The sequence below is a fragment of the Pelobates fuscus genome, chromosome 8 (assembly GCF_036172605.1).
Source record: "Pelobates fuscus isolate aPelFus1 chromosome 8, aPelFus1.pri, whole genome shotgun sequence".
Taxonomy (NCBI): Eukaryota; Metazoa; Chordata; class Amphibia; order Anura; family Pelobatidae; genus Pelobates; species Pelobates fuscus.
The window spans coordinates 22,451,721-22,466,740 of NC_086324.1; the positions used below are offsets into that span (position 1 = coordinate 22,451,721).

General features: G+C 36.7%; 1 protein-coding gene across 1 annotated transcript in view; it reads right to left on the reverse strand.

The window, feature by feature from the left end:
- LRP1B (LDL receptor related protein 1B) overlaps nt 1-15,020 on the reverse strand; it is a 1,140,323-nt gene that overhangs the window by 410,703 nt on the left and 714,600 nt on the right. Inside the window, exons 25-27 of the mRNA XM_063429375.1 lie at nt 13,076-13,280; nt 6,263-6,427; nt 3,792-4,036 (exon numbers count right to left, since the gene is read on the reverse strand). Coding sequence (XP_063285445.1) covers nt 3,792-4,036; nt 6,263-6,427; nt 13,076-13,280 — 615 coding nt within the window. The remainder of the gene's footprint in view (nt 1-3,791; nt 4,037-6,262; nt 6,428-13,075; nt 13,281-15,020) is intronic.

Consider the following 15,020-nt stretch of genomic DNA (forward strand, 5'->3'; position numbering starts at 1 on the left):
CTATTGGCAAGAAGGGGTTGTTATCCCTGGTGGTCCAGTAGAGGCAATTTTTTACAGGATCCTTCATAGTCTAGTATAGAGTGAACTAGGGACCAGGATTCTTGATGATCCGGTGTGGCAATGTCATGATCTGCATCTCTATCATGTACAGATCACTTTAAGAGGGTCCATATGATCATGAGTTCAGGTAATAGCTCAGTGTGCTAACTGAGGCAATCTGAGTCACTGAGAAGAGGCAGGGAGCCATGAGGGAGCTCTTAAAGTCACCTGCACCTGATACTGTTACAGACCACAATGCTCCCACATGCAGGCGAGTGAGCACAGGAAAGGGCAGGGAGATATTTTGATATTACAGCCAGAGCAGAAACTCAAGGCACTAAACAGGTGCTTGAAAGACTTCCTGTCTGAGCCAATGCTCTAGGAAGTTAGCTATGCCACTTCTGTGAATACTTCTAAATATTACACAATCTGTCTTCAAAACCCTCTGTTTCAAATGTTATGTGTAATAAAATGTAAATAACGACAACAAAAAGAAAGCAATGTATATCTGTCCTATAATAAAGAGTGGTGAAATACAGCAAATATATTTCCCTTTAATTTTTTTAAATCTAAGATAACATTTGTTTTTCGATTATAATTTGTGGTACAGGCAATAGCTTTCTAGAATTAAGCTAATAAGTCTTCCTTTGACCAGGTCAGTATCTGTGTGGATCCCTATTATACACTGATCAGTCACAACATTAAAACCACTGACAGGAGAAATGAATAACATTATTTTGTTACAGTGGCATCTGTCAAGGGATGGGATATATTAGGCAACAAGTTAACCGTCAGTTCTGGAATTCCATGTGTTGGAAGCAAGAAAAATGGGCATGCAAAAATATCTAAGTGGCTTTAAAGGCAAATTACTAATGGCTGGATGACTGGTTTAGAGCATCTCCAAAACAGCAAGTTTGTGGAGTGTGTCCGGTATACAGTTAATAACTACCAAAAGTGGTAAAAGGAAGGAAGGTCTAATCACACAGGAAGGCTCAAATTGCTGAAAAACTTAATGCTAGCCATGATAGAAATGTGTCAGAACACACAGTGCATTGCATTTGATTCCATATGGGGCTGTGAAGCCGCAGACCAGTCTAAGTACCCATATTGACCCCTTTCCACCACAAAAAAAAACACTTTTAATGGGATTGTGAACATCAGAACTGGACCATTGAGTAATGTTAGAAAGTATCCTGGTCTGATTAATCACACTTCTTTTAGATAAGGTGTATGGCCAAATGAGTGTGCATCGTTTGTCTGGGGAAGAGATGGCAGCAGGATGCACTATTGTTGCAGACCATGTGCACCCTTTAATGGCAATGGTATTCCCTGGTGACATTGGCCTCTTTCAGCAGGATAATGCACCCTGCTGAACTGCAAAAAATGTTCAGGAATGATTTGAGGAACATGATAAAGAGTCCAAGGTCTTGCCTTGGTCTCCAAATTCCCCAGATCTCAATCCGATTGAGCATCTGTGGGATGTGCAAGAACAAATCCAATCCATGGAGACCCCTCACAACTTGCAAGGTTCTGCTGCTGTCTTGTTGCTAGATACCACAGGGCACATTCAGAGATCTTGTGGAGTCCATGTCTTGATGCATCAGAACTGTTTTGATAGCATGAGGGGGCCCTACTCAGTGTATACATATAAAGCTATATTAGGATGTGTAAAAAGGTGCTAGCCCTCTAAAAATATTTATTTTATTTTACATTAGTGACATGTTCAGTTTTAAAGTAATTCAGAGGTTGGGGCTTTGTCTAAACATGAGTTTGTTTTTATTACCTATGTCATGCCATAGAAGGGGAAATTTACTGTCACATTTTGTGTTGGCTTCAGTTGATATAGAGGACTATTTATTAAGTGTTGACACAAGAATTACAGTAACAATTGGTAAAGGGCTCCTAGTAGAAGTGGTGCTCTCTCTACTAAATAAGTGTAATCTGTCATGGGGATACAAAGGGATGTGAAGCTTTATACATGTGAAGCTTTATACATTCACTTCATTCTAATCATTACGATAAGGTCCAGGATACCTTGCTTGGCTTTCAAGATATTAATATAACAGAGATGCTGGTAAATTACATCAAACTCATTAAGAGGCTTTTTTCCTAGTATTAGTCTATCTGGTAAAAGGATTCCAAGAGTAACTGATTTAAGTGAAGTAAAGACTTAATAAGGGAAACAACTGATATGCAATAAGTACTGCAATAGCCGCTGCAAATGCAATTATCAAACTGTTTTAATAAATTTGACATAGATATTTGTGTGTGGTATAGTTGCATATGTAAATGTGTGAAATGCGTCTCCCTGTATGTCAAACTGCAAGTGTGCTGATGTAGGTACTACATTATAGGTCAATGCTGAGTTATGAGATAGTTTCATAACAATTCCAAATTATTTAAAAACATCTACTATACAAGAGTATATTCACAAGCTCAGTAAGGAATGTGTTAATTCATATGAGGCAGAGCTTACATTGCCAGCTTGACATTAAAAGTATAGGTGAATGCAGATTAAGTTCAAATTGTCAACTTTAAAGAAGTAATGTTATATAAAGACATGTAATTATTGCAATACAAACACACAAGCCTACACAGATGCGTCACCAAATGTGCATAAAAATACTAAAACCTCAGTTGGTTCATGAAATGAACATTGATAAAGTCTGAGGAAGTGTATATACGCACAACCTTTGTAAAATAAGTCACCTGATTCAGCTACTGAGTTTCCTACATCCTCCCACGTGTTATGACATCACTCAACAACTAGCTTTATTGAACATTGGAAAACTAAACTATTACACAATATAAATAAAACACAATCAATTGAAGGCCTTTGCTATACCTTTAGAAAACACCAAAAAGGATGTGAGCAATGAAGCCTAGTACAAAGTCTATTAATATAAAATATTAAAATAGAAATAGAAATAAATAATAAAGACATATAGTCACATCAATCAACTTTCAAGTATTAAGCAATAGTCAAATATAAATGTCAGGGAAAATACCCAATCAAGCCAATACAGGTTAAATCCTTGCAGGGAAAAAGCTAAAACGGCATACATACATAGATGAAGGTTATTTGCAGGGTTCCTAAAAACAGTATTAAAAAGAAAGGATCGCATTATAAAGTAAGGAACATGATGATTCAATAGCACAATCAGCCCTCTCACAAACACTCCAATATCCTTTGAGTAACTGGTGACTTACAGTCAATTACAGTTACATTAAGCAGAATAGAGGCTCTACCATAGTTCCTGTCTGAATTTTATCAGTCTTGGCTAGATTTATTGTGTGCCACATTATGATCTAAAAGCAGATTCAGAATTTTTTCCCCTTCGCCATGAAGAAGTGTGCTCTGTCATGGGATCTGGAGCCTTAATAATTTAGCTTATAATGGATAAAATTGAAAGATCGTTGAAAGATCGTTGGTTAGATCGTTGGTTAGTTCATCAATGACAGTACGAGCGGTTTCATATTCAGCCGATTCAACATAAGTTTTGATCCTTGCAGGTCCAACAAGTCAGTATTAATGTGTTCACTAATAACTTTTACACCTCAATGTACACTTGAAATTAAATTGTTATTCCTTGCAAAACAGTTTGATATTACTCCCAATTACAAATTTTTCAACATAAAATGCTGTTTTGGGAAATGTTCAGTAAGTGTGTTTTTTATCTATAAGCACATTATAAAATTATGATTTATAAAAAAACAACTTAAAAAACAGATCATGATTTGGTGTTACAAACCTTGTGGTTGACGGCTAGGATGGTATATCTGTATGTCAAAAGGCTGCGCACTTGTTTTTTGTATAACACTGACATTGTGTCCAGTCCATTTATTGGCTTTGGATAAAGTATTTGTTCTCCAATCTGTCCAATACACCTCACTCCCATATAATGAAACAGCGAATGGGTGGGATAAATACTCATGACCTCGTATTATTTCTTTCATTGAAGTCCCATCATACAATGCAGAATAAATTGCATCAGACCTAGCAAATACAATACAACATATGTTACAAAAAATATAGATCCTTTCAAACTCAACCATACTTTAAAACTGGTAGAAGTTATGTAGTGTAGGATAATAAAGCTTTTATATTTTTCAATTAAAAAATAATAATTTTATAATAATGCCATTAGCTAATCAAATGAGTAAACAGATATCTTACTTTACACATCAAAAAGTGAATAGGTTTAACTGTTTCAAAAAATAAATGCTTTAACTGGATGAGACGTGTATAAGAGACAGGAAAAATATATTTAATCTGTTTTACAATTTGAAGAAATAAATAAACTTGTTGAGCAAATAAACAATAGAGATATAGTACAGTTAGAAAGAATAGTACAGACAAAAAAAAGAAATAGATTGCTGCATGGTTTAAAATGATCATAATATATATTATTATTATTATTATTATTATTGCAATTTATATAGCGCCAACAGATTCCGTAGCGCTTTACAATATTATGAGAAGGGATTTAACTATAGATAGGACAATTACAAATAAACTTACAGGAACAATAGGTTGAAGAGGACCCTGCTCGATCGAGCTTACATTCTATAGGAGGTGGGTGTAAAACACATTAGGACAGGAATTTGCAATCAAATAAGGTGGACTGCCCTTTAGGAGAGGGCAAGAGACAGGTATGTGAGGTAAGGGTTAGTCTTGGAGGCCATATGCTTTCCTAAAGAGATGAGTTTTAAGGCACTTCTTAAAAGATGCAAGACTAGGGGAGAGTCTGATGGCGGTAGGCAGGCTATTCCATAGGAAGGGAGCCGCCCGCGAGAAGTCCTGCAAGCGCGAGTTGGCCGTACGAGTGCGGACAACGGACAGGAGGTGGTCACGGGCAGAACGGAGAGACCGAGAAGGGACATACCTATGGATCTGTGAGGAGATATAAGAGGGGCTAGAGTTGTTCAGTGCTTTATAGGTGTGAGTTAGTACCTTGAATTGACTCCTATAGCATACAGGAAGCCAATGTAAGGACTGGCAGAGGGGTGAGGTGTGAGAGAAACGACTAGAGAGGAAAATCAGTCTAGCAGCAGCGTTCATTATGGACTGTAGGGGTGCAGTACGGCTTTTGGGAAGACCAATCAGGAGAGGGTTACAGTAATCCATGCGGGAGATTACCAGAGCATGGACAAGCTCCTTGGTAGTATCTGGTGCAAGAAAGGGGCAGATGCGGGCTATGTTTTTAAGATGGAATCTACAGGATTTGGCAACATGCTGGATGTGAGGCTCAAAGGTGAGACCAGAGTCAAGTATGACGCCAAGACAGCGCGCTTGCAAGGATGGACTGATGTTGGTACCACAAACTTGAAGGGAGAGCGAAAGAGGAGGATCAGTATTAGGAGGAGGAAAGACAAGGAGCTCAGTTTTTGAGAGATTGAGTTTCAGAAAGCGGGAGGACATCCAGTCAGAGATGGAAGAAAGGCAAGCAGTGACACGTTGCAGGATGGCAGGGGAGAGGTCCGGGGAGGAGAGATATAGCTGGGTGTCATCAGCATACAGGTGGTAGTGGAATCCAAAAGAGGTAATAAGTTTGCCAAGAGAGGCAGTATAAAGAGAAAATAGAAGTGGACCAAGGACGGAGCCTTGGGGAACTCCAACCGAGACAGGGCGAGGGGAGGAGGTATCATTAGAAAAGGAGACACTGAATGAGCGTTGGGAGAGATAAGAGGAAAACCACGAGAGGACAGAGTCACAGAGACCAAGTGATTGAAGAGTTTGAAGAAGGAGAGCATGATCAACGGTGTCAAAGGCCGCTGAGAGGTCAAGAAGAATTAGTATGGAGTAGTGGCCTTTGGATTTAGCTGCGATTAGGTCGTTAGTGACTTTGATAAGGGCAGTCTCTGTAGAGTGGAGAGGGCGGAAGCCAGATTGAAGGGGGTCAAGGAGAGAGTTGGAATTGAGGAAATGAGACACACGGGTAAAGACAAGCCTTTCCAGAAGCTTTGAGGAAAAAGGGAGCAGGGATATGGGACGGTAGTTAGAGAGGGTGGATGGGTCGAGGGATGTTTTTTTTAGTATAGGTACTACAGTGGCATGTTTAAGGTCAGCAGGGACGATGCCAGAAGAGAGTGAGCAGTTGAAGATGTGTGTTAGAGAAGGCACGAGACAAGTGGAAAGAGATCTGATAAGGTGAGATGGGACACATATAGAAACATGTGCTTTTATTAAGACCTACTAACAAAGTTCTACCTTTCATCTTACCTTGCATCCGTCCAAACAATTCTTCTTTCGAAATGATCAACAGTAAGGCCATTAGGCCAAGCTCCACTTTCCATATCTTTGTAAATTATTTTTCTTCCTGCTCCACTCATTGAAGCTGATTCAATGCGTGGGAATGTTGCATCCCAGTCCGTCCAAAACAAGATTCTAGAGCCAAAAGGTATATATTTTTTTATTATCAATATGTGAAAATACAAGATTAACTGGAAAGATTTAAATATATTGCAAATAAATTATAATAAATTTCTAACTGAGATGTCAGACTGTTTAAATTTAGTGCAGCAAAAATAGAAGCAGAACAAGACTAACAACAAGATTTATAACAAGTCTGGACTTCAAACAATAGGTTCATATTAAGAACCTCCTGTATGGATTTTATTTTATTTACTCAGTGCAATAACAAACTTATGTAACTAGACAAAGAAAATCCCAGTTTTGTTTTATAGATAAATGAAGCCTCGGACTGCCTATTTTCTAACACAAGTGGTCTCTACATCCCGTCTGTTGATTAAGAGCAAATAAACCATATGGTTCTGGTCAGTTCTGCCCATTGCCAAATAATTAATCAAAAACATACATTATATACGAAGGCGAGTGAAGTGACTCTAAAACATACCTTTCATAAAAATGTCATTGTTAACCGTATTGTCCACAAACAATCATTCAGAGTCACTGCTCAACATTCATATTATAAAACACATACATTAAGCTTCTTGATTCTCCAAATCTATTTTTAATAACTACCAGAATTTAGTAAAGGTGTAAAGAAATACCCGTCACAACTACGGAAGACCTAGTACACATTTCTGCCTTACAGGGGTCACATTTTATACACTTTTTGATCGTAGCTGGATGAGCTCTAAGTTAATTTGGAAGATGCAATGAGAAAGTAATTTGGACAGTTGAGTAAATGCTCTTACTAGTATTTACCAGATTTGAATAATAATGACATATTCAATGGACAAAGTTTTTAATTTTGAAAGTAACTTCATATATGGTTCTAAATGTAAATCTGTGTAACTGAAACTTGTAAATGTCTGTCTGTATGTCTATCTGTCCATTTTTTGTCTGTCTATGTATCTATCTACCTAGAGACCGAATCATGTTTGCTTTTTTTTTTCAGTGCTCCATTGTTTATTCCAATATTCAGATTACATTGTTTTTGGGGGTTTTTTTTGCATTCTTTATTTTTGTGGTGTTGTTATCATTTGATAAATATAACAGAACACACTGACTAATATGTGCTGGCCATATTACAATGGTTAGGTATTTTTAATTAAATAAAACACATTAGAATAAACACGTTGTCAGTCAACAGCTTCAAATATAAATGTGCAATACAGTTGGTATAATTAGCTAACTTGGCAGGTTATGTTGACTTCAGCCTACAAGTAATCAGTGGGAAAAACATTAGCCTAGAAGGGGAAGAGTATACTGGGTGTAACGGGTTCAGCGTCGGCTTATGGAGCCAGGTAAGAAACAAAAACAAAATAACCAAAAACAATTGATCAGTCAAACAGTAATTTGCAACAGTGCTTTGCATAAGGATTGTTCATGGTGGTAGATTTTTGGATGCTTGAGCCGGCACAAATTATGTAATTTGGTCTACAGACGACGATGGACGGTGCACTGCTGTTATGGATCCTGCTGGGAGCCCCAATTCCCAAAACAACAATGGTACCTCTGAGAGGTGAGTGATAGGAAAAGTCTTGCCTGCTTTCTCCACCAAAAGCCTTCTTGCGCCCCACTTATAGGATACTTTTTGTTCCCTGAGAAGCTGGGTAACCGGCCGAAATGCCTGCCTCCATAGGGTGGTATGGCATGAAATGTCCCTATAGAAGGTGAGTTGACAGCCTTCAAAATCTGTGGAAGTGGTGCCCCTGGTCACACCCATAATAATGCTCCTATGAGAGCACCGCACAAGCTTCAGGAGAACATCTCTGGAAGCTGCTGGCGGTGCCCTAGGGGATTTAGGTAAGCATAGACAATAGTCTAGAGTGACCAATTTTGATTGTTTTGGTGGCAGCAAATTAGCTAGTAATCACCTGAGAAAGTGAGGCAGGTCCTCAGCCATAACTGTCTCAGGAACCCCCCGGAGCCTCACATTCTTTGCTTTGGCCCTATCCTCCAAGGTGGCCATGCTGTTCAGCAGGTTGGCATTACTTTTCTGCAGAGAGTTGAGGGTCACATCTGTAGCTTTCTGTGCCACTCTTGTTGGATCCAAATCAGTTTCAGCTGCTACAATTCAGTTGGTAAGCATGATCATCTCTTCCCTAACCACTGCCATGTCTACCTGGAACATTGCCCTTATTTCTTGGGACAGGGCCTCAATGTAGGATGGCGGAGGGGGCAGTGTCTCCTGCTGTAAAGGTACCTCGTGAGGGTGCTGGCATCCGTGGGAATATAGATAGTTTCTCAGAAAGGCTTTCCTCATCCATGGAAGCTGTATTATAGGCCTCTTGAGGCGCCATTTTGGCCTTCTCGGGCCTAGCATGCTGTCGTAGCAGTGCCCCGATGTCTCGTGTTCCAGGGTCCAAATCAGCATGGTGTTTCTTTGTCTTCTTCCCCATCGGTATCAGCACACCAAAGTCAGGGTGTCAGTGGGTTGCAACATGCCAATATATTGCTGTAATCAGCTATTGGTATCGGGTCACGCGCAGCTTGTGTCCGGTCGGTCGGGTGCTCCGAGTCATGCTTTGTATACCTACGCAGTATGAATAATATTGTAAAGAGGGGAGAATAATGGATAGCTAATATGCACTAACTTCAGCAGTATATGTGCAAGTGGAAGGGATGAAGGGTAGGTGTTTAATGTTGGGCAGGTCTGCAATTGCATCAGATTTATGGGAGTTGCACTCCTGATTGTCAGTTTTTCTCCATTTTAATTGTAATCTCTCTTGAGTGTAGTTTCCATTAATCTCAGAAAACACCATATCAGGTATTTTACATATAATAATAATTTAATGTTAATAAAAGGTATTCCAGAGCTGGCATAACCATTTGTCAGATTATAAACATATGTGATTGTTTTCAAAAGGAAATAATAGTTAACAGGGATTTCCGCACTACATCTGATACACAATATAAAATGCTCAAATATTCCACTTCAGTAAAACAAACTAAAGTTCCATTAAAGCCAACTGAGCCATTGAACAGCGTTATCAAAATGATTTTCTCCAAACAGGGAATATCTAAAATGCTAGACTGAAAAGGTCAAGTACCACTTAATGTAAATGTCAGACAGAATGAGCAGTAATAACTCCTGTTCTTCATAAAGTATAGTGGGGGGAGGTGACTTCATCTAGAGAAACAGAAGTGTCATCAGCATATACATAGCAGACATGTGTAAAATGAGAAAAAAAATGTGTGGCCAATGTTATCCACTATTAATTACAAAATGTAATCTCATAATGCCTTGTAATTAAAATACAAAAGATGTTTATTCCTTAGAAAGAAAGAAAATCCATGTTTAATGTAGTTTTAGATCAATAATATGATGTTATTCATGTTGGATTGGTGAAGTTTTCTGTGTACCTGTCTTGGATCTAGAAGGAATATGTTTTTGTTATTACACATAGTTACATAGTTATATAGTGACATAGGCTGAAAAGAGACACGTGCCCATCAAGTTCAGCCATAGTCACATCTGTTTTTTGCTGTTTATCCAAAGGAAGACAAAAAACAACAATGTAAAACTATTCCAATTTTGCAACAAACGAGCAAACACATTTTTTCTAGATGCCAGAATGGCAGTCACATTTATCCTTGGATCAAGACGCTATTACCCCACAGTCGAAAAAATATGTAATTGAATATTGTGATTTTTTGCAAATATGCATCTAGTTGCTGTTTAAACATTTGTATTATTGTTATGTTTTTTAAAATGTTTGTTTATTGTATACCATAAACTTCCAAAAGGTTTTCTATTAAATTGCTATTAAAAGCTAACACTTTACATAACTGGCCCTGATAATCATAAAGGAACTAAAATAAACCATTTGCAACACTCAAAAATGTCACAATGTAAAATATTTATTTACTAAACAACTGAATGCAAAATGTAAGCTAACATAGCTAATCTGTGATTTTAGTTGGGTGGGGTAATTTAAGAGATATATTAGACTAAATGACAAAGGAATCAGTTTAGGAGTATGAGTAAATGGTGTTAAAGTTGGTAACAGTTTTGAAGTTAATTTTAGCCAGATGATGATTTGCTCTTTATAACCTAAGAGGAAACAAGAAGATTAGTTTGTGCTTGTTGCATACAAGTAGGGTTTCCGGAATATTGGGCAGATGATTTTTAGAGTAACTATACAACTCCAACTTTAAGAATGTCGTGGTTTTATTCTGGTAATACAGTAGGGACATCAAAATCATAAATGGAATGCAAAGAGAGAAATTCTTAAATGCTTAGTGAATAATAAATGAGAAAAAAAAACAATAGAGACCTTGATTTAATATTGTTGGATTGTTGGGTAATTGTTTGTAATGGTTTATTATTTTTTGTTAAACATTTACGATAATTTTTTTTCAAAAGATTAAAATATAAAAAAATATATAATATAGAAAAAATCAATCTAGAAAAAAATACCAAAATCTTAAAATATTTTCAATGCTGAGAGGTGCTTGCAGAATTCAACAAATGTAAGCTTTGTGCATAGATTGGTCTCTTGTAAGAGGTTAGTTGTTGGATGACTCTGGAAATGTAGAAGACTGTATTTCACAATTTGTCATGGGGCTGCTTTTGTTGAATTTGGGGTTCAAGAGTTGAATGTTAGGAGTAGGACAGACAAAAAAACATATTGTGAATTTGTCACCCAGACAACCATGACAATTGTTCACTAAAGTGAGAATTTAAAGTGAATTTTAAATTAATTTAAATTGAAAGCAAAAATAGCAAAACTGGAAGAGTTCTCTAAGTCAGGTATGCTTCTGGTTCTGCTATAATGGCCTAAAATCTGGGTTTTTCAACACTATGAATTCTCACTATAGTGAATATGCCTGCATAAATGACTTGCAAAGTGATGATAAAAAAAATCAAACTTTTAGAATTGTCTGAAAAGTGAAGGAACATTACTGAAACAATCTGCAAAATTAAATTAAAACAGAATTTTATTATGTTTTTCTCAATGCTACATTTCTGTTCTGTTTATTTTCTGAATTTTAATTGCTGTACAAGAAAAAATGTACAACATTTAGATAACACGGTAAAAATATAATAAGAAAATACTTTTGAATCAATTAATAAAACATCAACAACCAAGCTTAGATAATATTTCACACCATTATAGACCAATTATGTACCTATTTAATATTCATTAACATTTAAATGACTACAAAATAGTTTCTCTCATAATCCGTAGGGCAGACTTTTCTTACAGTTAAATTCCAGCAGGATTTAGCAATACGTGTTCATATTGGAAAATCACAATGAATTGCTAGGGTGAGAAATTATTTTCTGGCAATATTTATTAAATATGTATTTATTTATATATTTATTTAATATTATAGAATAAGACACATAACCTTTATTTTACAGAGATTAGTTGATACTTTGAGTGACATTTAGTTAAAAAAAAAAAAGGTATCAACATTAAAATAGGATTAGTGTGTATGCTAAAATAATTAACACCAGAAATTGAAACATATATTTTTTAGATATTTTTTATTTATACTTTTAACCTATACATAGCATTATCTGTTATCTATATCCAGCCACAAGTGTCCACCTTTTAGATTTCATCCCTGTTATTAAATTCTGATACAGACACCATGACAAAAGTAACCAGTTGGATTATTCTTAGCGTTTACATGAAACCCTAATGTGTTTCCGGTGTAGTATCGGGTAGTAAAATACAGAATATAAAATAATTTAGATTATGTGAAAGAGATTAAAGAAAAATGTGTGTCTATGCTTTATTGTATTTAATTTTCCTTATTTTGGATAATTCTCTGGTTCATATATTTGAGAAGAATTGAATGATTCTGCATTTGAAGCAAGGTTATAGTTATTGTGACAATATTTATCAAAGTAGGGCACATCTGGGGCAGACTTTATTCTCAGTATAAGTCACAGTACAATGTTGTAGAATTTTATTTTTTCTTTACTTTTTGAAAAGAAAGTATCACTATTAAAACGGGTAATAGTGGCTATATATTTGTAACAATACAAAATAGGTAAGTTACTAGCAATGTGTGACCCTTCATATATTGCAAAACTTTAGCTCCTTTCATAAGAGCAGATCATTAGTGTAAAATACACGTTTAAGCCTCCACAACCTTCTATTCTAGTATGCATTAATTCATAGCATGACTCTAGAATCTGAATCTAAAATATAGAATGCCCAAATCTATCCCAAATCAAATCACAATGAAAGCCAGTGTAAGTAATATTTAGTTGAAATTACTGGGTGAATGCCAACAAAATAACCAATGAAACAATGGCATATTGGTTTGTAATATTATATTGTTTATGTATCAAAACATATTTTGTAGGTCAGATTGAAGTCCCATATTATCAATGAAAATATTTCCAATTGATACCACTTTCATCTTATTACATCAGTTTAATACTTTGCAAACTGTATTGATACTTAAATCTTCTTAATAAAATACAGTTATCAAGAAAGCATCCCAAGAATAAACTTTATCAAAAATAATCTAAGATGCTTGGTGTGCCATGTACTGATTGTAGTTAGTAAAGTCATACCTATAAATCTACGTATTATGTTAATGGCAAAATGGATACAACACAAACTACACATTTATGTTATATATTTTTATATAGTACTTTACCCGTATCTTGGATCCAAAGCAATTGCCCTGGGATGCTCCATTCCACCCGCTATCAGTGTGCTTCTCATTTTGCCATCTAATTTAGCAACTTCAATTTGGTCCAAATTGCTGTCGATCCAGTAAATGTTCCCAGCAATCCAATCTATTGCTAATCCCTCTGGTGTTGCTAGTCCATGCTGAATCACAACCTCAATTCCACTTACCCCTAAACAATGAAAAAGTATTGTAAACATTTCTATTGACCATTAGAGAAAATGTAAATTCATAATGACAGCATTTGTGGTTGGGATTAGTATATATGTATGGTTTCAGTACTAATAAGGGTAGAGATGTGCACTGAATGACTAAAACATTTGTGATGTTTATCACTAATGTCATTGGTTTCATGCATATCTTCTTAAACTATATTTTAGTGAATGTATGCTTTCACCAGGCTACTCGTGACATGGAGTTAAATTGAGTTTTTGTTTGTTTCAAGCATTGACTTTATCTACACAATAGAATATGTTCCAGATGGTATTGTGGGTATACTTAAAGGACCACTACAGGCACCCAGACCACTTCAGCTAAATTATTATGTTATTATTTATATAGCGCCAAAAAAGTCTGCAGCGCTTTACAGTGGGTGGACGAACAAACATGTAGTTGTAACCAGACAAGTTGGTTACACAGGAACAGAGGGGTTGAGGGCCCTGCTCAATGAGCTTACATGCTAGAGTTGGGTAAAGTGACACAAAAGGTAAGGATAGTATTAGACTAATGACAGTTGCAAGAGAGGAATCAGTCAGGAGCTATTAACAGTTTAATTGATACGCTTTTATGAAGAAGTGGGTTTTTAATGAATTTTTGAAGGAGTGGAGACTGGGGAGCATCTAACGGAGGAAGGAAGTGAGTTCTACAGAAACGGTGCAGCAATTCGAGAAATCTTAAAGACGAGCATCAGAGGTGGGAGTACAGACAGAAGATAGAAGATAGACTCAATGAAGTGATCTGGGTGCAAGGTCCCCCTAGTTTTAACCCTGAAGCTGAAAATGTTAATCCAGTCTAGCATCAAATAAATGCAATTTACTCTGTGTAAATCACAGAAGCGGCCTCTAGTGGCTGTCAGGGAGACAGTCACTAGAGGCTGCTTCCGCGATTTACACAGAGTAAATTGCACTTATTTGACGCTAGATGTCTTCATGGAGTCCAGCGTTAAAAAAGATCCCCATAGGAAAGCATTGAGTAATGTTTTCCTATAGGCGGGTTTGAATGCGCCCGCGCCTCTGGCTCCACTCGGGAGCTGACATCGGCGGGGGAAGATAGGTCACCAGCGCCGAGGAGAGGCAGGTGCTGGATTAAGGTAAGTGGCTGAAGGGTTTTAAACACCTTCAATGCTTAGGGGGGGCCGCGAAGGAGGGGGGAACTGCAAGGGCCTATAGTGCCAGTAAAACGGGTTTGTTTTCCTGGCACTATAGGATACTTTTGAGGTACCTAAGTATCAATGGGGGAATTCTAACATGTGCTTATTTCTTATTTAAATATATATATAAAATGAGTGAGCTCATATGAAGACAAAAATGTTGCAGGATACATAGTCTTTTAGCTGGAAAGAAATGCAGAAAATGATAAAATATTTCTTGGTTTTAATGATAGGAGGAAATGGTGGTTGACGAGAAGTAGGTTGAGAGAAATAAAGAGCCGTGGTGCACTTAAGAAGATCAGTTGAGAAAGAGACGTTAAAATGGTAGGGGAACCAGAGAATATAGAATACTACAAAGAAAAGTACAAGAAGACGCTGGAGATAATCCACCATTTAATGATATCAACACCATTTTCATAATGTGATAAAGTTACATAACTGTGACATCATTAAATTGTGTTTAGAATAGCTATGCAAAGTCACTTAAACTCAATAGTTATGTCAGGCAATGTATATTGTTGTGTGTGTTTATTCTTTAGCAAA